At 37.2% G+C, this 25,826-nt stretch overlaps 1 protein-coding gene across 1 annotated transcript in view; it reads right to left on the bottom strand.

The window, feature by feature from the left end:
- Positions 1 to 14,167: 14,167 nt before the first annotated feature.
- bchs (WD repeat and FYVE domain containing 3 bchs) overlaps positions 14,168 to 25,826 on the bottom strand; it is an 81,986-nt gene continuing 70,327 nt past the window's right edge. The window contains exons 59-66 of the mRNA XM_090160905.1: positions 23,823 to 24,050; positions 23,573 to 23,764; positions 23,261 to 23,424; positions 22,933 to 23,195; positions 21,844 to 22,239; positions 18,998 to 19,109; positions 18,727 to 18,924; positions 14,168 to 18,611 (exon numbers count right to left, since the gene is read on the bottom strand). Coding sequence (XP_090017031.1) covers positions 18,455 to 18,611; positions 18,727 to 18,924; positions 18,998 to 19,109; positions 21,844 to 22,239; positions 22,933 to 23,195; positions 23,261 to 23,424; positions 23,573 to 23,764; positions 23,823 to 24,050 — 1,710 coding nt within the window. The 3' untranslated portion in view covers positions 14,168 to 18,454. The remainder of the gene's footprint in view (positions 18,612 to 18,726; positions 18,925 to 18,997; positions 19,110 to 21,843; positions 22,240 to 22,932; positions 23,196 to 23,260; positions 23,425 to 23,572; positions 23,765 to 23,822; positions 24,051 to 25,826) is intronic.

Raw genomic sequence — 25,826 nt, 5'->3', positions numbered from 1 at the left:
CTCTGATTTTGCTTAATGGAGGCAACTTAAAACCAACTTGAAACTTGCTTAATAAAGACTACTTAAAACCAACTTAAAACTTACTTAATAAAGACAACTTAAAGCCAACTTGAAACTTACTTAGTAAAGACAACAACATGTTTAGTGGGTGGCCTACCACCAGGGTATTTGCACTGCAGGCAAGTCAATATAAAGGCGGACTGACAGAAGCAAACCTAGGCCTTTAAACCACTTAACAACTACTAAAATATACATATACATACTCCCTTTAAAACTATATATTAAGGGGAGCGCAAAAGCGGCTAAATACCCCGGGCGCCATTTTCTCTCGCTACGCCTCTGCTGGAACAACACTAGTCACAAGCATGAAATGTGCCCGAAATATTCTGTTAAAGAGCGACCCTTGGACGGATCGTTACAAAGTACCCTCGTAGGTTCTTAGAAATATAAATACGTTCTTTGCATATTTGGACGAGCGTAGTTATTTAGTAGAAAAATATTCGTCAAAACATTTTAAACCTTCTCGCGATACAAGCACAAACTTAAAGCCAACTTAAAACCAACTTAAAACCAACTTAAAAATAATATGAAATTTTCCGACCACTTAAAACCAACTAATTACCAACTTAGAAAAAATAAGAATTTTCCAGCCTACTTAAAACCTACTTAAAACCAACTTATTACCCCTTTAACTAGTTTCTTGAAATATGCTGGCAACTTGAGCCTACTTAAAACCAACTTAATATCAACTAAAATGTGTAAACCAACTAAAAGCCAACTAAAAACCAACTTATTTTTTGGTAAGGGCAAGTTGAAATACAAGTTGTCCTAATTGGTTTTTAGCCAACTTATTTTTTGGTAAGGGTTTTCAATTAGATATCTAAATAACGTACACGTCAAGACCTATCTAATGAAAGTTATATCAGGTATTATTTGAATTCATGGGTCTACTGAAGTGACATCGTGACTTATATATCTCTCAAGCCCCACTCTGGATGGTAAGACCAATTTTCTTGAACTAGTGTGAAAATTTAAATTAGACCAGGGAAAAGCCAAGAAACTATACTTTGAAGTTGACCACTAATACATAAGGGTAAATAAAAATTGTTGAAAATTGGTATGGCCTTTCAAAATATTATCCAGTCCATAAAAATAGGCAAGGAAGGGGAGAGTAAAATTATGTTAAAACACCATTTTGTACCTAGAATTATTGAAATGTACTGTCTGGCAATGAAGGGATACATTAGTCATAACCTAAAACTTGCCAGTCCTAAATATTACAAAATTAGATCTATTGAAATACTTATAAACTGAATTATATAAATAATGTTGTGACTTGTTACTTTAACTAAATTTAATGAAATATTTTAGACTGCTTCGCAATACAAAAATATTGAATACATCACACAAATCATTTCAATTTGGTCAGTTAGTTATTCAGACCGAGTTGACAACGTAACTGCCATTATATTTTTAGAAAATATTCCACTTCTGCAAATAACTTATTGGTATATATTGACCTTGAAATTCAATAAAATATTATCTTTGGTCAAATTAATATTTAAACACAAAAGATTTGTTTTGATAAAAGAAAAATATTTAAACCTTGACCCATGATATTTTTGATAATACCTTTACCAAAAAATAAGTTGGACTTCAGTTTGTATTTAGTTTGTATACACATTATAAGTTGATATTAACTGGGTAATAAGTAGGCTCAAGTTGTCAGCCTATTTCAAGTTACTAGTTGAAGGGGTAATAAGTTTTTATTCAGTTGGTAGGAAAATACTTCTTTTGCTAAGTTTGTAATTAGATGGTTTTTAGTAGTCAGGAAATTACATATTATTTTTAAGTTGGTTTTTAGATGTTTTCCTAGTAGGATTGAAGTTGCTTTCAAGTAGTTAAATGTAAATGTTGATTCTGGTTTGGTTGGAAATAAGTTGATTAATAAAGATCTCGATTTAAGTTATTTTTTAGTAGGCATTTGTCCCAAATACAAACTGAAAACCAAGTTGAAATACAAGTTGTCGTAAGTGGTTTTTAGCCAACTTATTTTTTGGTAAGGGATATAAACTCACAAGAATAGTTTTAAACGTTTTACGTAATTGTTTCATTCCACATTTTATTAAAACTATTCAATTTTGAAAATGAATTGTTGCTTTAAAACTTCTTAAGGTATTTTTAAAGGTTAAAATGTTATATCACAGCACAATTTAAAGGAAATAATTAAATATTGGTATCTAATCAAACAAAAACCATAATTATATTTGGCAGTTCCTGAGACTCAACACCACTCACAACGCTTTGTCACTGCTGTAATAAGTAAGATACATCTCCCAGATTTAATTCGAAAATTCGTTAAACAAACCTAAAATGATAAAATAATCATTTTTTTTAATGTTATACAAATAAAAAACATCAGTTGTCCCATGCTTTCTTTGACTGCTAACTACGGTAATTTGCTTTTTAAAAAAAAAACAATTACTGAGTAGAAAAAATAACTAACTAAAATATGTAAGAAAGCTATTTATAAATAATAAAGCAGAAGATACGTATTTCAAACGGAAATATAGTACCCGGTCCAATATGTCATAATGGTAAATATCAAAATATTGGAGTCTTGAACTAAATATCAAAATATTGGAGTCTTGAACTAAATATCAAAATATTGGAGTCTTGAACTAAATATCAAAATATTGGAGTCTTGAACTAAATATCAAAATATTGGAGTCTTGAACTAAATATCAAAATATTGGAGTCTTGAACTAAATATTATTCGAGTCTTGAACTAAATATTATTCGAGTCTTGAACTAAATATTATTCGAGTCTTGAACTAAATATTATTCGAGTCTTGAACTAAATATTATTCGAGTCTTGAACTAAATATTATTCGAGTCTTGAACTAAATATTATTCGAGTCTTGAACTAAATATTATTCGAGTCTTGAACTAAATATTATTCGAGTCTTGAACTAAATATTATTCGAGTCCTGAACTAAATATTATTCAAGTCTTGAACTAAATATTATTCGAGTCTTGAACTAAATATTATTCGAGTCTTGAACTAAATATTATTCGAGTCTTGAACTAAATATTATTCGAGTCTTGAACTAAATATTATTCGAGTCTTGAACTAAATATTATTCGAGTCTTGAACTAAATATTATTCAAGTCTTGAACTAAATATTATTCGAGTCTTGAACTAAATATTATTAGAGTCTTGAACTAAATATTATTCGAGTCTTGAACTAAATATTATTCGAGTCTTGAACTAAATATTATTCGAGTCTTGAGCTAAATATTATTCGAGTCTTGAACTAAATATTATTCGAGTCTTGAACTAAATATTTTTCGAGTCTTGAACTAAATATTATTCGAGTCTTGAACTAAATATTATTCGAGTCTTGAACTAAATATTTTTCGAGTCTTGAACTAAATATTATTCGAGTCTTGAACTAAATATTATTCGAGTCTTGAACTAAATATTATTCGAGTCTTGAACTAAATATTATTCGAGTCTTGAACTAAATATTATTCGAGTCTTGAACTAATTATTATTCGAGTCTTGAACTAATTATTATTCGAGTCTTGAACTAATTATTATTCGAGTCTTGAACTAAATATATAAAAATATTATTTGAGTGAGTCTACATTTTTAACAAATTTTGCCTCTTTCAAACACTGCGCTAAGGTCTCCAAATCAGTTGGATAGCCAGAAAGTTGAAAATCAATCTACATAGAAGATCTGATGGAGGTAAAGGAGAGGAAGGAAATGTAGTACGATCCATACATTAGCAGCTCTGCTCCAGTCGGAGACCAAATTTTGTAGTAGAGACTGCAGGTCTAATTATACAGTTAAGGCAGGTGGCCTGAAAACCGGAGACCAAATCTTCAGTTGGTGGCCCAAGGCTCAGAGGCTAAAATCTCCCAGTGGAGACGGGTGGACGGAAGACTGGAGACTCAATATTCTCAGTGGAAACTGGAGCGTGGAGACAAAAATTCCGGCGGAGGCTGAAGACCAAATTTGCCAATGCAGTCCGGAGACCAAAAGTTTTCCCAATCTATGGTACGATCAAAGCTACGCCTAAGTGGGTATTTGGACCAGAAATACCTTCCCTTTGCTATGGGTGCGTTTTACAACTCAAAAAAGGCCCAGCGCTGAGCATCGGATGAAAAAAAGTTGTTGTACAGGGTTTTCCAATTTCCAGTTTTGAAATCACACTTCCAATCAAATTCTTTTTCGTGCTCGTGCGCAAAGCACATAGTGAAATTTTTGGTCATGGAATACATAACTATTACATTGAAGGATGGTCTAATTAAATCTTCTTCAATCTTCTTCAATCTCGTCATCATTAAAAAGGTCATTTATAAGCAAAATAGCAATTTTTCTTTTAGATTATCAGCTTCCGCCATCTTATCTATTCGCTGAAAACATAATCAGAAAAATCAAACCGTACAACAACCTGCAGCGCGTCACGATGGGTTTAAATAAAATTTATCTTTTAAAATGTCGTACAACAACCTCTGATATGACGCAGCTCAGCTCTGAAGCAACGCTGAAAAGGAATAAAATAAAATTAGCTCCATTCAGCCAGAATTTCTTTGTTTCTCTACTTAAAACTTTTTTGATTTTCAACCAAAAATAAACTGCTTTCTGAAGAGTTGAAATACTGAATGGGTAGTCTTCCATTTTTAGCTTTTACATTTATTTCTTACCTAATAAAATATATTAACAAGCTTCTATAAAATAGACATCTAATAATGTTAGCAATGTTCGATATTTTTGTTCGTCGTTATTTCTACTGCACAAAAAAATCTCTCAAGTCACTTCGTCGGTCCAAAAACCTGATTATTAAGCCTTGGTTTGCAAAATTTATATTGCGGCTTATTATTAAAGACCCTCCAAAGGTATGACGGCCCAAATATAACATATTTATCAAATACTAGCCAAACATTACCACATCGTGTTCTAAATAATCCGTATACGCGTAAATTCAAGCCATCACCGACACAATTAAAAGAAACCAAAGAATATTAAATATTCCAGTTGCATTGAAGAAGGCTACGAGACTTCTGTTTTAATACACTCTGTTGTCTTTGCAATATCATTTCTGCCTGGCAACGCTGCTCCCAGCAATAAGCCCCATTGAATTAATCGCGGATAAGGGGTCAATTTTTGGCACTTGGAATAGCTCCAGCTAGACAAGCTCTGAAAATCGGGTCATCACTGACCCCAATAAGAGTTAAGTGTCTGTTTAGATGGCAGTGGCCTGTAAGTAGGCCAATAACAATCCTAATACTAGCCCTAGAGAGCGAGAGTAATTCTCTGGCTCTCTCCCTAGAAGGACCAAGAGTAAACTCTTTGGCCTGCCTTTGACCCTCAATCTCAGACCATTGTCTGAGTTGACGATCTGACATAAACTTGGAGATCAAGCCGCGTACAAGTCCCCGGGATATGGGGAGAGCAGGTTCTGGGCCAATGAACCCAGCCCTCGCACCTTCCTTGGCCAAGGCGTTCCCAAGATGCCCCTTATGCCCAGGTACCCAACAAAGTTGAACTTTATTGTGCAACCCAAGAGCGCAGAGGAGATCTAAGCAGCTAAGAACCAGTTTAGAAAGAATACTATACTGGCTGAGAGCTCTAAGAGCGGCCTGGCTATCCGAATAAATCTGGATAACCTTCCCATGATACCCCTGATGTAAACAGTAAGCAACACAGGAGCAAATGGCAAAATTTTCCGCCTGGAATACACTAGTGTGTACCCCTAGGCCTTCATAAAAGCCAAAATTATTAGTAAGGCAATACATCCCCGCACCAGTGCCATAGTGGGCCTTAGACCCATCAGTAAACCAGACGATCTCTCCTCTGGTCAAGTTACTCCATTCCGCACAGCTAGGGAAGTTGACCTCAAAAGGTTTACCAAAGTGAAGTTTAGTAACCATCATGTCAGAATCGGAATCTGATTTGAAATATCCCGAAAGAGCTTGGTGTGGCTGTGCTCCCAATTATTAGCCTTCCACCAGCCTATAGGCACCTAAAAGGGCAGCTTCCTCAATAAAAAGGTGGAGAGGAAGCATATTCAGGAGTATTTCCAGAGAAGCGCTTGGGGCTGTTCTCATGGCTCCTGTAATGCCGACACAAGCCAGCCTCTGCAGAGTGCGCAGATCAAACTGCACAGTCCTTAGAGTAACTCTTGGCCACCAGACCACAGCTGCATAAGACAGGATAGGTCTGATGATCATGGTGTACAGCCAGTACACAGCTCTGGGGCTTAGGCCCCAGGTCTTGCTAACTGCACTTCTAGTTCTCCAAAATAACATTTTTCCCCTCTTGACTATGTAGTCAAGGTGGGGCTTCCATGTTAGTTTGCTATCCAGGATGACCCCGAGGTACTTCACCTCGGTGCTCTCCACTAGGTCCTTTCCAAATAAGGAAATACCCTCGAACATGCTTTTTATCCTTTTACGAGTAAAAGGAAATAAGACAGTTTTATTAGGATTAACCAAGAGGTTGACCTCCCTGTACCAGCTCTCAACTGATGCTAGGGCCCTCCTCATTACGTCCTTCACTGTTACCGGGAATTTCCCAGTTATGATGATAGCAATATCATCAGTGTAACTGAAACAGCGGCATCCTCCCCTGTTCAACCTCTGAACAAGTTCATCCACCACCAGGCACCACAGAAGGGGAGAAAGAACCCCCCCCCCCCTGTGGGCAGCCACGACTGGTGAGGACCACAAGGGAGTCACCCAGCAAGGAGGATGTCACTTTCCGGTCAGTTAACATAGATTTGATCCAAAGGCACAATGTGTCATTGATACCAAACCTTTTCGCAGCCTTAAGTATAACTGCGCTGGAGACCTTATCAAAGGCTCCCTCAATATCAATAAAAACTGCTAACGCAATTTCCTTGTGCTCAATTGCCTTTTCCAGGCAGCTGCTGATACCATGCAGGGCGGTCTCAGTAGACCCGCCTTTCTGATAGGCATGCTGCGCAGCTGACAGAGGAAAGTTGGAAAGAACCTCCTCTCTAATATATTTGTCCACCATTTACTCTGGAATTTTTAGGAGAAAAGAGGTAAGACTAATTGGCCTAAATGCCTTAGCTTCCAGGTAAATGCCCTAGAGCAATACAAGCCCTGTAGATTCTCAGCAGCAGAGGGCATAGAATATCAATGCCCTCCTGTAAGAGGATAGGAAAAATCCCATCCGGTGCCGGGGACTTATATGGGCTGTAAAGTCATTTAAACCCTATAAGTCTAGAATGCGTGACGACCTTATTCGCCACTGCCCAATCTTCCCTTTTGGTTCGATTGATCCTCAAAGGGCGAGTGCCAGTGCTACCATTGCTAGTGAGCTTAGAGTCCGGAAAGTGTACATCTAACATATGTGTCAGAGTGTCCTTACCGGACGTGGAAAAACTACCATCTTTCACCTTAATGGTGTCAAGATGCTTAGTCTTATCGTGTGCCAAAATTTTCATTAATTTGGCCGTACTGGGAACATCCGTTATGTTCTCACAGAAGTCTCTCCACGAAGCCTTCTTGGCATCGCGGATAGACTTGTGGTAGGTGGTGAGGGTGCGTTTATAGGCATCCTAATCACCCCCCTTCTTTGCCCTATTAAAGAGTGTACGAGTTTCTTTGCGCAGCCTGCCAATCTCGTTGTTCCACCAAGGCACTAGCCTTGGCCGGTTGGCTGGCTTTGCCGGACAATTGCGGTGATAGGAGTCGATAATGGACTATTGAACGCGAAATCAAAATCCAACACCGATGACAGCCGTGGCTTATCACCCTTAAGGAAGAAGCTTAAGTCTTCCCTGTAACTGGAACAACTGTCCCCCTAGGGTTACAAATAGCTGTACAAGCCCATACAGGTTTGACCAGAATATTAAAGCAAATGTCTGTGATCCGACAGAGAGGGTTCGTTAGACACATGCCAGTTCTTGATTTTATCTGCGACATTTACTGTACACAGTGTGAGATCAATGATCTCACTTCTGTTAGAAGTAACAAAAGTTGGTACATTGTTCTTATTCAAAATGTGAAGTCTGGTACTAACCAGATATTCCATTAAGTCGTTACCACGCTGGTTGCAGTCTGAGCTGCCCCAGATTTCGTGGTGCGCATTAGCATCGCAACCAATTGCCCTTGCGTATCAGTGCACAAGCCCTGGGTGTAGCAGAGTTATAATCATAGAATATATTACCTGCATTTTGGAGACCAAGTATCTTTCCATTGGCAGTCCATGGCTCCTGTATGAGAGCGACGTCAAAGCTCTCCTTTGCGAACCTCCTACAGAGAACTGCAGTGGCTGCCTTGCAGTGGTGCAAATTAATTTGCAGCACCTTTACACTCATCTTGGTTAAGGTGAGCTCGGTTGCTGGCCTTAGGTGTCTATTCAGACACAGTGGTGGTTGTGGAGACCCCAACACACCCACCGGTCCGACTTGCATCCCTAGCCTGCCCCCCCTGTTGCACCCTCCAGTGGTACAACCTCTTTATTCTAGTCGGTGTCCGACAAGTCAAAGGCCTTTAGGTCGTCCACGAGAGTATCTTCCATAGGAATGTCCTCTCCTGAGTCCCACCAGCCAGAGCCTCATCTTCCATCCTTGAGATCTCCAAGGCAGAGGGTTCGACTGAACCACCCTCCTTTACAGGATTCACCGAAGCTTTCGGGTCAGGTTCATGAAGTATCTTAAAGATACCACTGTCCAGACCCGTTAGGGCTCGGTGTCCTGCCTCCTTGATAGCCTTAACCGACTCTCCATCCACCTGGAAGATCCAGCGGATAGCAGTCGGTTCATCGGCTTTGTTTAATACCTTCCAACATTGCGTATTTAGCGCGTTGTTGTAGGTCCTGAGTCTACGAAGGAGGACAGTGCCATCCTTGGTGTAGATATCCCTGGTGCGGGAGGCAACCTTGAAGGGCTTCGATGGGTCGACGGCCTTCATTACAAAAAGCCGTGACCCCCCGGAGACCAACTCCTTCTAATCAAATCCTCCCAAAACGAGGTAGAGGGTCTCCCGAGGGTAACCCATCTATCCGCTTCAGAATCTCACGCTGAATGGTGCCCATTTCCTCTGCAGAGATGGTCTTCACAGGATAGCCTTCTTTAACGATGGCCATCTTTGTGGAGCTTAAGGTTTCACTATAGGTTTGGTCGTGAGACTTCACTTTTTTGGAAACCTGAGACTGGGAATCGGGGGAGTCATTTTACCTAGAACGTTTTGGAAGTGATGGCAGGGGGTCGTCCTTACCAGAGACCTCCTCCTACATCAATCTTTCCCTGCGGCGTCGATTCCGCTTTTGACTTTTATTGAGGGGCTTATCCCCCTTGAACCCTTGCTTCACCGACTGGTTCTTGCCAGAGGCAGACCCTTGAAGGCTAGGCCGGGTTCCTACAGGGGGGTAACATCAGAAGATGAACCCGCCCCTTGCTTTGGGTTGGGTCCTTTCGAACCCTCCCCTGGCTTTGGGTTGGGTTCTTTCGAACCCTCCCCTTGCTTAAGGCCGGGTTCTTTCGAACCCTTGCCCGGTTTTTGTTTTTTTTGTGCTTCCATATTTGGTCTCACGAGAAAAGAGGAAAGTAAAAAGTCACCGCCCTTAATCCTCTGTCCGGGCGGAAGGCCTGGTGCCCCGAGGGGATCGTTCATGATACCGTATTTTCGCTTCCCCGGTACCACTCAGCCCTCAGCACGATACCTCACACCTTAGGTTAAGGAAGAAGCAGAGCCTTAGTTGGCCAGCATGAAGGGTTGCCCCTCCACCTGTTACTCCCTTCCACCACGAAGAGGTACAAGGTTGCAGTTTATGGAAGGGAGATTGCTAGTAAGACAATACATTCCCAAACCTGTGCCAGAGTTGGTCTTAGACCCATCGGTAAACCAGACTATTTCTCCTCTGGCCAAGGCCTGAGGGTTTGTGATTAGACCACTCCGTACGGCTTGGAAAATAGGTATTGAAAGGCTTACTAAAATGTAATTTAGTAGCCATAATATCAGAACCCATTAGAAAGACAGGTAACTGACTTAAAATTTCCCGGTAAATCTTCGTGTGGCTATTATCCCAAATATTAGCCCTCCACCAACCATTCTGGTTGACCCTATAGGCTCCCATAGCAGCAGCTTCCTCTATGAAAAGATGAAGAGGAAGAATGTTCAGGAGAATTTCTAGAGAAGTACTTGAACTGTTCTCATAGCTCCTCTGATGCTGATACAAGCCAGCCTTTGTAGGGTGCGCAGATCACTCTGCACAGTCTTAATTCGGACTCTAGGCCACCAGACCACCGCAGCATAAGAGAGCAATGGTCTGATGATCATGGTGTACAACCAGTAAACCACTTTAGGGCTAAGCCCTCATGACCTACTAACTGCACTCCTGGCCCTCCAAAGTTAAATCGTAGCCTCCTTAACTATAGAGTCAAGGTGAGGTTTCCACGTTAGTTTGATGTCTAGAATAACACCAAGGTGCTTTCGCTCAAGATAATCCCAAATAAATAGATATCATTAAAGGTATTTTGAAACCTTTTACGAGTAAAAGGAACAAGCACCGTCTTATTAGGATTAACCGTAAGATCGACTTCCCTGCACCAGCTTTCCACTGATGCAAGAGCCCCTCTTACTAAATCACTAATAGTATTGGGAAACTTTCCCGTGAAGATGGCGATATCATCAGCATAGCCGAAGCCGCAGCACCCATCCCTGTTAGCTTCACCAATAGTTCATCCACAACCAGGCACCATAGCAGTGGTGAAAGAGCACCTTCTTGCGGGCAGCCGCGGCTAGTGGCGACCATAAGCGATTCACCAAGCAGGGAGGAAAGCTTTGATCCACAGACACAGAGTGTCATTAATACCAAAGCGCTTTGCAGCCTTCATTATGACTGCACTCGACACTCTATCAAAAGCGCCCACAATATCAAGGAAAACCGCTAAAGCAATTTCGTTAAAGTTAATAGCCCTCTCAATGCAATTAGTTATGCCGTGGAAGGCAGTCTCAGTAGATTTTGGCGTTTCTGATAGGCGTACTTTGCCGACGAGAGAGGCGTTTGAGAAATAACCTTACCCCTAATATAATTGTCCACCAATTTTTCCAATACCTTTAGAAAAAAGGAGGTCAAACTGATTGGCCTAAAGGCCTTAGCCTCGATATAATTAGATTTCCCTGGCTTCGGAATTAAGATCACCCTGGAAAGTTTCCAGGTGCTTGGAATATACAAGCCCTATAGATTCTACTCAACATGGGGCAGATAATCTCAATGTCCTCCTGCAGTAGAATGGGAATAATCCCATCCGACCCTGGAGACTTATAGGGCTTAAAAGATTTTACGGCCCAAATAAGTCTGGAGTGCGTGACAATTTTATTCGCCACCACCCAGTCTTCCCTTTTGGTACGTGCAATCCTAATGGGAAGGGGATCAGAGTCAGTACTGCTCGTGATTTTGGAGCCAGGAAAGTGAACATCTAATATATGACTGTATAGCAAATGTGTCTGTGATCCGACAATGACGGTTCACTAGACACATGCCAGTCAGAAATTAGTGCTGCGACATTATCTGTACACAGCATGAAATCAATGACCTCACTTCTGTTACAAGTAACAAAAGTTGGTTCATTGTTCTTATTAGGAAAATGAAGTTTGCTACTAACCACATATTCCATTAGTTTGTCACCACGATCGTTGCAGTCACTGCTGCCCCAGATAACATGGTGGGCGTTCGCATCACATCCGATTATGAGTTTCTTTCCCGACCACTCGCAGTGGTTAACCAATTTGGTCACCTATTGCGATGGTGGTGGCAGAGCATCATCGAAAGGGAAGTAAGCAGATGCCAGTGTTAGTTCATCATTCCCATCACTAGAGGAGGAAAGGATTTTGACCACTGTGGTGTCCCTAGAGTGAAAGATTGAGAGCAGAAGGGCATGAATGTCCTTGCGTATCAATTCAATTCAATTCAATTGTTTTTATTAATACACACGCTCTAGGTGAAACGGAGTTATAGTCATAATAGACATTACCTGCACTATTAAGACCAAGGATCCTCCCCTTGGCAATCCAGGGTTCCTGAATTAGAGCAACATCAATATTCTCCTTAGCAAGCCTCCGACAAAGTACAGGGGAGGCTGCCTTGCAGTGGTGAAGATTTATCTGCACCACCTTAATGCTCATGGCTACCAGCCTAGTTTGGAGATTGACCGGTGTTGCCGCCCCCGCCAGCGGTGAGTGTGGAGTCCACACGACTCCCGCTGGTTAGGTTAGTTCCACCAGTCTCCTCTATTTTTGCTCCATCTGGCTGAGCCACCATACCTTGGACCTCTTCACGGTCCGATACACAGAGGTCTCTGATGTCCTCTGTTAGCGTGTCCTCTTCCGAGTAGTCACCTAACAGAGGTTCTAAGTCCTCTAGACCTGAGATAACCAAGTCGTTAGACTCGGATTCAGTCACAGGTGTAGGATAAGCTACACCTTCTGCAACTCTTACAGTTGCGGCTTGGTTTGGATTTTCAAGTATCTTAAAGATACCCCTATCCAGACCTGTCTCGGCAACAAATCCTGCCTTTTTAATAACTCACCATCCATTTGAAAGATCCAACGGATGGAAGTCGGTTCTTCTGTCTTGCCCAACATCTTCCAACAGTTTGTGTTTAACGCACTGTTGAAAGTCTGAAGATGCCTGAGAAGGACTTTAGGGTCCTTCGTCCAGACATCCCTTGTTCGGAGAGCAACCTCGAAAGGTTTCAGCAGGTCACTGGCTTTTTGACCAAAAGCCTCGTTCCCTGGAGAACCTGTGCGTTCAGGTTGAACTCCTGACTTAACCTGTGAAGTCATCCTTACACAAGTAGATTAAGGGACCCCCATTTAGCAGGTATTGCCAGAATCGAAGGTCTGAGATTTAGAACTCTTAGCAGCCAGTTTTTAGGAGCTTGGCAAGTCATGGTCCGACTCTCTTAATCTCTTATTTGAAGAGGAATTACCCTTTACAGGGTCTCCTGCCAACTTCTTAAGTGTCTTTCGGCGCTCATTCCTCTTGCGATTGCGAGCCTTAGAAGCACTTACCCTGCTTCCCTTAGTCTGGGTATTGTCTACGGTAGACCCTTGCACCAAATGCTGGGTACTGTTTTTCTTTAATAATTTGTTTAAGCTCTAGTAGGTTTATGAGAATTTAGTTTAACATCTAACAAAGGGAAGTTGTCATTCTGAGTATGTGAAAACTATACACTAATTAAATTACCCTAACCAAAAAATAAGTTGGATTTTAGTTTGTATACACATCTTAGTTGATATTATTTCAATAAACTAGTTAAAGGCTCAGGTAATAAGTTGTTATTAAATTGGCAGGAAAATCATTTTTCTTTATTAAGTTTGTAATAAGTTGGTTTTTAGTAGTCAGAAAATTACATGTTGGTTTAAAGTTTGGTTTTAATTAATATTTAGTTTGTATTTGTCCTAAATACAAACATAAAACCAAGTTTAAGTAGTTCCTAGACAACTTATTTTTTGTTGACTCTGCCACCCTCTGCCAAGGCCGAGTGAGGGGTTGGGGGGGATGAAAAGCATGCTCAATTTTCTTTTTTTTTTTGCCACCGAACTTTGGAGTCCCTTTAAAGTGCTCCACCATCTGCATGATTGGGGAGAAACATGCATCCCCACTCAGATAATCAGGGTGTTAGTTCCGGTATTTTTGCCAACAAAGAATGGCACTACAGACCAGATGAATTGATCATTTATTCCTCCATTCTCTCGCCTTGAACAGGTTCTTACAAGGCTTTTGGAACCCTTTAAGCAAAACATGATAATCTCCCTAGTGTTGTAAGGTTCCAACGTACACAAATGCAATAGACCCTTCATTATTTACCAGTAACTTTTTTTAGACGCCCTTTGAATTTTTAGTTTGTTGGGCCTTACACTTTATTTAACCCAAGTGATCACTCTTAAGTAATATTCAATTATCTAGCTGACTATATTTACAGTGGAATATTTACAGAAATATATTAGCATTTGTTAGTGGTAAAAGTGATTTCGAGTAAGTATTCCTACAAAAGAAAGTGAGACAACATATAAAATAACTAGACATACTTCATTCAGTTGGTGTATACAAATAATCAAACAAGGTTACATAACATATTAAAACATCTTCTAAATAAAACATTTTTAACATAATATACAATTGCGTAGCAGTAGTTTTTATAAATATATTATAAACTATTGGCTTACTAAATAAATCACAGATAAAACAAGCTAGTGTTCAATTTAATTAAAAATATTTAAAATTGATCAAAACCGCTGTTAAATTAAATTACAAAAAAGGTAATCCGAACTCATAAAAGGTTTTAAGGCATTTAGAGAAGAAAATAACAATTTATTTTCTTCTCTGTAGAATAATTTCAAAAATTTATTATAATAATTATGTATGTTTTGAACAAAATCTGTTAAAGGATTCCACTAGCCACAAATGGAAGAAATACGTATCATCCTTAGCTAGTCCATATATTATATTAAATATTTCCTAGAAATTTGTCCATCATGAAGGCTGAATGAGGGTTCTACCAATATGACAGTGGTGGATCCCGTTAGTTGTATATTTCATTAAATGCAGGATGGATTTAGGCATATCTAGGCATGTGCGAGTACTCGATCGAGCTTCGAGCCAAGTACTCAGCTCCAAGCTTGATAACCCCTTACTAAAAAAGCTCGAAAATGGTTTGAGCCTTAAATCGAGTCCTAGGCTTAACTTTCGAGTACTTGAAACCAAGTTTCTTTCCAAGGCACTTCTCCCAAGTATTAAAAAATGTTGGGAAAACGAGAAATTAAAAAACCCCTTGACCCTGCCTTACTGGCTGACGTAAAACGACTAGTTGTTTTTGATTGGTTAGTGATCTTAAATGAAAAAACAAAACCAAAATCAAAAGTTACATGACCTAGCATGTCTGTTTATTGTTTGGCGGTTTCCAGCTGCACTACGTACCTAGTGCTTTTATGCCCCAGTTATTTGTTTAGGCTAATTCTGATTTAAAAATGGCACCAATTACTCGTAAAAGCTATTCTTTTCAAGAATAAATACTAGAACCAAGTGATGAAAATGAAGATTCCAGTTCAAATAATTTGTTATCATTGAAAGTTCTAAAAGTGCAACAAGTGATTCAAGTTCTGATGAACAACCCCAGGGATCACAAGGCAAAATTAAGCTAATCTCAAAACCCCTTTTTAAGCTCAGCCTAAAAGCTCAAAACCCTTTTTTAAGCTTAGCCTGAAAGCTCGATAAAATTGTAAAGCTGGGCGCGATACTCGGAAAAGTTAAAATTTTTAATACTCGAAGCTCGACTCGAAACCCAAAAATCAAGGCTCGCACATGCCTACAGATATCGTAAATTGTAAAATAATTTGAGATAGCTTAGAGCTAATATACTATATCTTCACTATAACGACTTTAACAGAAAATTAACAACAAATCAAATTATAACTATAGCTGAAATTTACAAAATTCAAGAACAGTGTATAAAGCTAACTCAGATTTTAAAAATTGCGTCAGTTTTAAGCCTAGTTCTCAAGGGCTTGAATTACCAATGTGTTTTAGTTTTCTGTCTTTTATGGATTACAAAACTGAGTAATTCCTATTACAGGGAAATCATGCTAGAATTGTAAAAAAAATTATAGAATAAAGGGAAGAAATCAGAATTGAAAGATTTAAAATTCAACTTTATTTACACAATACAATTAAAATGTAGAAATTCTACAATGAGACAACTAGTTTCGCGTTTCTGCAAAAGCATCATCAGGTCTAAAATTTTTGGTAACAAAATAGATTTTGTCATGTGATAGAGGGGATAAGGGGAGGGGATGGGGGAGGAACTATTTTACAGAAACGTTAGTGCCAAAGTTCCAGGATAATACTACTGGGACATGGCAGTTTAAAACTTTGTTTTTTTACCCTTACCAAAAAATAAGTGGTCTAGGAAATACTTTAAGTTGGTATTTGAGACAAATACCAACTTAAAACCTACTTAAAACCAACTTACAAATAATATGTCATTTTCTGACCACTAAAAACCAACTTAATACCAACTTAAAGAAAAAGGCATTTTCCCACCAACTTAAAACCAACTTATTACCAACTTAACTAGTTTACTGAAATATGCTGACCACTTAAAACCAACTTAATATCAACTTAAATGTGAATACCAACTAAAAACCAACTTATTTTTGGTAAGGGTTGCGTTTTTTAAGAATCTAAAGATTATGGGGTGAAGTGAACTACAGCGGCCTCATTGAATTTTATATTAATTTGGTTGCGCCTGATTAAATTTATCATTTTCATTGAGTTTTACATAAATTTTGGTTGTGCCTGATTGACCTTGTCACGTAGATGCCGGGTGTTTATTTTTTCGTCGCAAATGATTATTTTATGTAATTTTAAAAAATTCTCATTTTTGGGCATTTTCACGTGTTCCGTTGTACTTATTTCCGTCGTGTGTTCGCAAACACCACAGTTTCGGTGTCCTAATAATTTCAACGTGATATTCCCGTACTTTATAAAATCAATTACAGTTTTTGTTCATTTTCTAGGTGTTTTGTATTTTTGGGCCACAAATGCTTTTTTCTGGTTGATATTAAAAGTATATACTTGATGCGTAAGGCTTGGTTGTCCGCTAGGTCGCGTTATAGATGGCCCATCGCTTTTTTTAGTATGGGGTTGGGCGGTTCTCATTTTTTTTTACTAATTAAGTTGATACAATTTCACTAATTACGATGCCACTAGGTACGATTACAGAAGGCCCACCGTCAATGCTCGGAATGGGGCTGGGGCGGCGTCAAAAAAGTGGTGTCGACGGATACACGACGGAACTATTTTTTAGAAAAATGTTACTAATCCCCTAAAATGTCCACTTTTTAAAAATTAAGTTAATTAAAAAATTATCATTTGCGGCCCAAAAAAATCACTTTGTAATCTACGCGTCAAGAGCTACATTCTCCGCCAAAAAAACGGTAATCCCCTAAAATTACTACTTTTTTAAAAATAATTTAATTAAAAAATAATCATTTGCGGCCCAAAAAAAAATAGTTTCGTAATCTACGCGTCAAGTGCTACATTCTCTAGCCAAAAAAAAGCAAAATTACATGAGGCCGCTGTAGCTCAATTTTGCCAGATTATGATACATTTAATTTGACATAATTATCTAGCATCGAAATATATTTTACATTATGAAAAATCAATAGGCTGATGTTGGAGTTTTTTAAATTTTTACATCATACATCATTTTTATGTTCATTGATACAAAATTTTAAATTACGTTTGTTTTGTCCGATATACATTTGATTATATGAACAAGATATTTGATAAATACTATATTTTTTGTTAAAGGTATTTTTTATTTTGAGACCCTAAAATATTTGGTATTTTATTGATTGTTTTATTATTGCACTTTGGGGTCATGACCTCTCTAATTTTGAAGATTTCTTATATTTTTTATTCAGTTTACTGTGGAAATTGAAAATAAGAACAAAATTCCTTTTTTAGACCTTTTGATAAATAAATCTACTAATAACATTATCACAAGTGTTTATAGAAAACCTTCTTCAGTTGCTAGCTATTCCCCCACATTTTAATTCTTGTCACCAAACTTCGCAAAAATTAACTGCTTTTTACTAGTTGTCACATTGTAGAATTTCTAAATTTAAATTATATTGTGTAAATAAAGATGAATTTTTAATCTTTCAATTCTGAGTATATACACAAGTAGCCTTACAAGCAACTCTAAGAGAAGAAATAACTAAAAGAAATTTTTGGAAGGGTATAGAAAAATGTCTCGGGAGGACATTTTTTTAATCCCTCTCATTCTATTTCTCATAACTTTATATACAATCTTTCATAATCTTTGCAAAACATAACTTAGAAAACCTAAACAAACTTTAAGCTATCCTTGGAATTGTGCCTTCGTTTCTATTTGTACAGTGTAGAGCTATTTAAGTTCTTTACAATTTTAATTCAAAGATAAATAAACTATGGTTATTTGACTTTATAAAGTATTGTAATGGTAAGCAAAAGAATATTTACATATACTAGTATAAATGGAAAATTTAGTACAATAACGTAACATTTGTGATAACTAACAGCATTGTATATCTTTAATTTATACCTCTTTGGTGATATGATTGCGCAGCCTCTACATTATTTAACTAAAAATGTACTAGCAATAATGATTACGCAGGCTTTAAATATGGTATCTACATGTTCAACAAACTTGGTAATTTCACACTCCATCGTTTTTGAGTTTTCATCATAAATTATATCTGGCAAATTTATAAAACAGTCAGATTTTAGACCTACGAGGTTATAATACTTTACGAGACTAGGTGCAGCATAATGTTTTTTTTAACTTGTCACAGTAAATCACGTTATTTCACGTTTCCTAAATTGTTCTATCATTGTGGGTAACTGACAAACAAGGGGTTCCTAAGAGGAAGGTGGCTGCTGAGGTTGTTGTTCGAAGTTTGAAGAACTGGAACCACCGCTGGGGGTTGATGCCCGAAGAGCGTTGAAGCACATTTGACACACTCGCACCGGTTTTATAATTCGCAAACGAGCGATCTCAGATTCAAAACGGCTACACCTATACAATCAATACAGAAACATTGTACAATTGAAATTTTAATGTTTGATAAATGGCTGACTACAGGACAAGTTAACTTGCACTAGTATTAAGGTTTGATAAACTGTTGACTTGCTTTGAGCAGAAGAGTTGACCACAATTCCTACAGTGATGGCGTCTCTCCGAGAAAGAAAACCTCACACCACAAGAAAGACAACAATCGCCCCCTTCGTCACGTACCCAGTGATCAGCTACAGCCCTGCCAGGATGATCTGTAACACTCCAACTAAACACCCTACCTTTAGAATCTCCAACATAAACGGTTTTATGGTCCCTAAAGATACCAAACTTAATTGTAGACTCCAACTTTTAAATGACTAGATATACCTAAAATCAGTATTGCTTACCTAGATACAGCAAGTGCAGTCACAGCTGCTGGGTCAGTATTATCTTTGCGATCAAATGCAGTATGCATTGTCAATTTACTTCGAAAAACTAACTGGCATTGCCAAATAAAACCTGTAAAATAAAAAGCATACAACATTAGCAAAGAATATTTTTTCATAATGATCATCAGGACTGTTGACCCTTGAAATCACCAATTATTAAACAACATTTTAATGAGTACGTTCCCACAATTTTTATTCCATCCATTGCCCCAATACACTATTTCCATCAAAAATGATAAATGAATGGCAACACGTTTCCCATAACTAACCCTAACAATAAATTTTAAGTTTGCTTCAGAAAATTACTCAAATACAAATAATATTCTTCTACTTTGTATTTTTACTATGAAGTAGTATAAAATAATTCATTTTACAAGCGGCTATTTGGCAAATAAATATTAAATGCTGAATCCCCATTATTTTGCTATGGAGTCTAAAAACAATTGAACTTTGTAATTTTTTTGTGAAGGATGCTATTTACTTACTTTATTGATGATTAAATTAATCAAATACGAAATATCCTTGCACTTTTCTTAAAACTACCCTCATTAATTCATGAGTCAGACCACTTTTTAACTACCAACTCGGGACTAAAAGCCAATGATATTTTTATGAACATGCATGCTTAAGATATAGGGAAAAATGTAGTGTGGGGTTCTATTGTCCAGCTATTAAAATTGCGACCATTTCCAAATGGCAGTGAAGGTGTTATTTAAATGGCTTATATCGTCGCCTTAATGGATGGAATGTCATGCCCGAAACACCAAAGGAAAGATAATTGTGTACCCTATACCTTTTATTTTATGGTAAAATTCAATATGTGGTGCTATCTAGCGGTAAAGTAGAAATATATGATTTTGCGTCATTTTGAAACTATTTCCAATTAATTTTTTTTACAAAAATTGACGGATAGCTGGGGCTTTTATTTATCTTTCATGTATGTTAGTTCCTTCTAGCTATATAGTAACAATCGTAAAAAGGGGCTTACTTTACATACTTTTTCACTCATTATGACCAATTTTTGTTAGACTTTCTCTTGAATCCATTGTAAACAACTACATCTATAATGATATGTTTAACTCCCTCACTCGCTCTCAACAAAAATAAATTAATCTTCACATTTTTTCCTAGTCCTCTGGTGAGGGTCAGGTTTCAAAGCCTAGCCGATTGTGTTTCAAAATTTGTTGCGATTCTTACTTGACCACATCTGAAAGGAATTAAATCTACCTTCCCCATTTACAGAGGCGGCTGAAGGGCCAGGCAACCCGGGAAACTGCCCGGGGCGCTGGTTTGAGAGGGGCGCCGAAATTGAGTCCCAAATACAAACTTAAAACCAAGTTGAAATACAAGTTGTCCTAAGTGGTTTTTAGCCAACTTATTTTTTGCTAAGGGACAGCACTTGAAGGAAACCCATACAATCGTCAAGTTCGATTTCATAAACTAATGTTTGGAGCTCTCATGAGAGTAGCTTGGAAAGGGTTCTGTACGCGCATTATAAAGGATCAAACAATCGAATTGCTTGAAAATAGTCCATGGAAAGAACTCAAAGGGGCTTTATAGATGATAAGATAAAAAAACACATTTGTGTTTTCGATGATACAGATACTTCCCTTACCAAAAAATAAGTTGGCTAAAAACCACTTAGGACAACTTGTATTTCAACTTGGTTTTCAGTTTGTATTTGGGACAAATGCCTACTTAAAAATAACTTAAATCCCCTTTATTAATCAACTTATTTCCAACTAAACCAGAATCAACATTTACATTTAACTACTTAAAAGCAACTTAAATCCTACTAGGGAAACATCTAAAAACCAACTTAAATACTACTTAAAACCTACTTAAAAATATTATGTAATTTCCTGACTACTAAAAACCAACTTATTATAAACTTAGCAAAAGCAGTATTTTCCTACCAACTGAATAACAACTTATTACCCCTTTAATAGTAACTTGAAATAGGCTGACAACTTGAGCCTACTTAATACCAACTCCCTAGTAGGATTTAAGTTGCTTTTAAAGACCGAGACCAGAGTGAATTTCCACCCCTCTTATCCTGTACTTCATTTTTTGACGAGTGACAACTGATTGACTTCTCAGACAACTTAAGTGACAGCTCTGACAGCTTGAGTGACCGCCTGGACAATTCCATGTATTGTAGCTTACCTCTTTTTTTGATGCTCATTGTATATATTATATTCAAAAACAGTCTGAGCCGTCAGTCAAGCTGTCACTCAATTTTGTGGGGGTCTAAATTCGCACACGAGAAAATGGAATCTCTGTTCTCGGCCTTTAAGTAGTTAAATGTAAATGTTGATTCTGGTTTAGTTGGAAATAAGTTGATTAATAAAGATGATTTAAGTTATTTTTAAGTAGGCATTTGTCCCAAATACAAACTGAAAACCAAGTTGATATACAAGTTGTCCTAAGTGGTTTTTAGCCAACTTATTTTTTGGTAAGGGTCCATCAAGTAGCGGCGAAGATATACCCCATTTAAATAACACCTTCACCACCATTTGGATATGGCCGTCATCTTGAATAGCTGGACAATAGAACCCCACATCATATTTTTTCTATGTCTTAAGCACCCATGTTTATGAAAATAACATTCGAGTTTAGTCCCCCAAGTTGGTAGTAAAAAGTCCCATTTTGGGTGTCTGGCTCATGGACTACATGTTGTTTAATGCTTTTGTTCTTTGTAGGGTGGAATAATAAAATACATAATTAAGACACCAGCAACCCCTAATTTCTGAATAAATAAACTGGTCAAATTCCTTTAACTTTCAGTACAACAAAACTTTTACCTTCTCTTAATTGGTTTTGATTTTTGGCCTTCCTTTGTAGAAGTGGTTTATTTCCGAAACCAATTTTATTATCAGGTAAAATCTTATCAAGATTTCGTTTCATTTCACAACTTGCTTCTAAGGCATCACTTTCGGTTACAACAACAAACGAGTCAGCCAAAGAAGTTTCGGATTTACTCATACGGAGTACATTTTCTTGTTGAGTGTCAACATTTGTCACTGGTCTTTCATTTGATGATAGGGTGCTACTTCTAACAACTGTCTGTTGAGGGCTTCTGGAAGTCGAATTGGAATCCAGCTTTCCACCAATTGATTTGGAATGTTGCAAGAGATAACTACCAGAGCTGCTTGAGCCTTCAACTGATCCTATACTTAAAAGATTTCTCGTTTGCGAACCTGATAAATATTTTTCATGCAAATAATTAATTTTTTAGTGTTCTCATTTTTACTAAATATAAGAACTACTATGTAGTGTTTTGTAAGATTGTTTTTATGGCAAAAATTCCATATAGCACAGAGTAAATTTTACGTATTTGCAGTGATCGGCACTTCCGATAGCGAACTGCTCAGTTTGCACACTGCTCGATGTCTCTCACATGTTAACCGCTCAATTTCGCTCAAAGATAGAAAAACCTCTCAAATGAGATGAGCAGAAAATATTTTAGTGCACACCCTAGCGGGCAAGTTGTTTTGGGTTTTTCGAAAAATTTGACATTAGTCAGGAATAAAATTCTAATCACACATATCTAAAAATTTCATTTAATCTAATATATATTTAAAAATTGTTATAATATATTAGAAGACCAATTGTGTCTAAACTATTATTATTTCATTGTAATGCACTTATAAGATATTTTTTCTTTTCAATCAAAAAAAGGTGATTGAGCAAAAACCAATAAAATATGGTGGATTAGTTGCCATTTTGGGTGATCAAAAAAGTCTACACATGGCTATATATCCCGCTAAGGGGCCCATTAAAAATTGGCATTGAAAACATTATCATTCTGGAGTATCCCTAAACAAAATGCACTATCTGAAATATTTTGCCCAAACTCAGTTTGCAAACAACAAAAAGAAAATTAAATTCACCTGGAGACTTAATGCTTAATGTTTCTCTGCTTAAAGATTTATTAAGAGAAAGATCGCTGGCATTTAGGTTCTCTTCTTCTTCTGAGAGAGAGCTTTCAGATCCAATTTTTCTACACACTGAATTAAGAAGGCTATTTGTCCCTGACTGATCAAAAAGTTCTCCTCTTTTTAAATCGGAATCAGCGAGACTCATTCTTCGGACTATTTCTTCACCTTTCTTTTCAACACTTTGTGGAACTTCTAAAGAGTTACTGCCACTATCCCTAAAACGAAGTTACATATGGTTTGTTCAAAACAAATTTGATGGAAAAATAATACATGATCCTACCTTTCATTTTTAACACCAAATTCACAGTCTTTTATCGCAGAAATATCCTCATCTTCCGTATTTGACTTTGAATTTTCATCTAGCTTCATATTTGTACACGTATTTAGTTTACTAATAGCTTTTTTCTCCTCCTTCGGAACTTGAACATAGTCTGATGACCACATCTAATATTAAAATTATTAACCTTATATTAGGGTTTTGTAATGTAATAAAAGCAGCAGACACTTTGATCAGAAGAGATCAATAAATAGCCTATCAAGTTTGAGATTTAACAGACTGAATTATTTGTAAGGGTTAAGCACACACACTTACCCTTACAATTCCATCACTCGCTCCAGTCATGACAACATTCTGATTATCCCACTCATTTAGAGTTGAAAAGGCTACGCAAAGTATTTGTTGGGTTCTATCACTACGGCCCATTGCTGTATTAATGCTAGCTATTACATCTCCATTAATAGTCCAAACAAATAAAAATGTCCCAGCACAAGAAGCTATATCACCCTGAAAAGAACCACATATTGAACATTCAAGTATTACTAATTACTAATTGTTTTTGTACAGTAAGATCATTGACAGCAATTGCAGCGACCGGTGCTGGATGTCCGAGAAGCTGTCTGACAAATGTTAACCGGCTTAAGTCCCAAATTATGCATGTATGATCTCTAGATCCACTAACAATGAGGTTATAGGCTCTCGAAGCTGTTAAACAAGTGACAGGTTCAGTATGACCATACAAATTCCGCTTGATACTTAGTTTTTTCTTTTCAAATTGCCAAACTGTGACCATCTGAAATGATAGAGTAAAAATAAATGGTTTAGAATTTATAATAATTATTCCAGCCTGGACAAAAGTGAATTTTAGTGGGTAATTTAGCCAAAAGTGACCAATAATTTTTTTATTACAGGGATAGTAATAATAATAAAATGCTTTTTATTGGGAACACCTTTTAAGTTTAACTTGTTTACAAAAGGGTCCGGGTCCAGTTAGTTAAATTAGGTTACATTACATAAATAAAAATTATAAGTTTACAATTCTATATTTGAATTTTAAGGATACTAAAAGATTGAATTGATTTTAAATCAGTAGGGAGTTGATTTCAATATTTTATAGTCGTGGCTATTACACTCTTGCTCCTAAGGTTATTGCACGTTTCTACATAAAAATTCATTAAAGAACCCCTTGTAATTGGTCGCTTAATTTCAGTTCAGGCTCTCTAGGGCTAGTATTAGGATGGTTATTGGCCTACTTACAGGCCATTGCCATCTAAACAGACATTTAACTCTTATTGGGGTCAGCGATGACCTGATTTGCAGAGCTTGTCCAGCTGAGGAGGAAACTGCCTCACATGTACTCTGTAGCTGCGATTACTATGCAGCCCACCCTTACCAAAAAATAAGTTGGCTAAAAACCACTTAGGACAACTTGTATATCAACTTGGTTTTCAGTTTGTATTTGGGACAAATGCCTACTTAAAAATAACTTAAATCCTCTTTATTAATCAACTTATTTCCAACTAAACCAGAATCAACATTTACATTTAACTACTTAAAAGCAACTTAAATCCTACTAGGGAAACATCTAAAAACCAACTTAAATCCTACTAGGGAAACATCTAAAAACCAACTTAAATCCTACTAGGGAAACATCTAAAAACCAACTTTAAAATATTGTAATTTCCTGACTACTAAAAACCAACTAATTATAAACTTAGCAAAAGCAGCATTTTCCTACCAACTGAATAACAAACTTGAGCCTACTTAATACCAACTCAATATCAACTAATAATGTGTATACAAACTAAATACAAACTGAAATCAAACTTATTTTTTGGTAAGGGAATGAAGGTCAGATGTATACACATTAAATTAAAGCGGGCCCATTACACTCCCTTGCGAGACACCATGTTTGACTTTCAGGGGCTTCGAAACCGTCCCATTATTTACAAATATTTGGGATCTGTCCTTAAGATAAGAAATGAACCATTCTAAAACATTGGCAGAAACACCCTTTTCTTTCAGAGTATCTATGATTATATCGTGCTGCACTGTATCAAATGCCTTCAATAGGTCTACAAAAATAACCATCACATACTCTCCATTTGTTAGATGGTGCATAATCTGTTCATATAAATTAAAAATAGCTGTATTTACAGAGTAGCCCGTCCGGAAACCTGATTGATTTACATACAGGGCACTCGTATCTTCCAAGTAGTTATACACGTATTTATAGGCGATTTTTTCACAGCATAATGAGAGGCTTGGGAGAACCGATATTGGTCGAAGATTTTCAGGATCTTCTCTAGGCGAAAACAATTTTTTTGAAAATAGCGAGCAACTTCAAAATACAGTTTGGCTGTATGGAAGAAGTTGGTAGTTTGGGGTAAGAAGTGTACTCTTTTCATCCCAAAGCGAGCGAATAGTTTAGGCTATCTATCTCCTCCTTTATGAATTGGCGTTACTCTTGCAGTTTTCCAAATGTCGGGAAACGTTGCCGTCATAAATGACTGATTAATTACATATGAAAAATACTTTGAAATTACTGCCGCCAGATTCCTAACTAATT

The sequence above is a fragment of the Leiobunum rupestre genome, chromosome 10 (genome assembly GCF_980474605.1).
Source record: "Leiobunum rupestre chromosome 10, qqLeiRupe1.1.hap1, whole genome shotgun sequence".
In the NCBI taxonomy this organism is placed as follows: Eukaryota; Metazoa; Arthropoda; class Arachnida; order Opiliones; family Sclerosomatidae; genus Leiobunum; species Leiobunum rupestre.
Note: the sequence above shows the minus strand (reverse complement) of the source record. Positions and strands in the feature narration are given on the sequence as shown.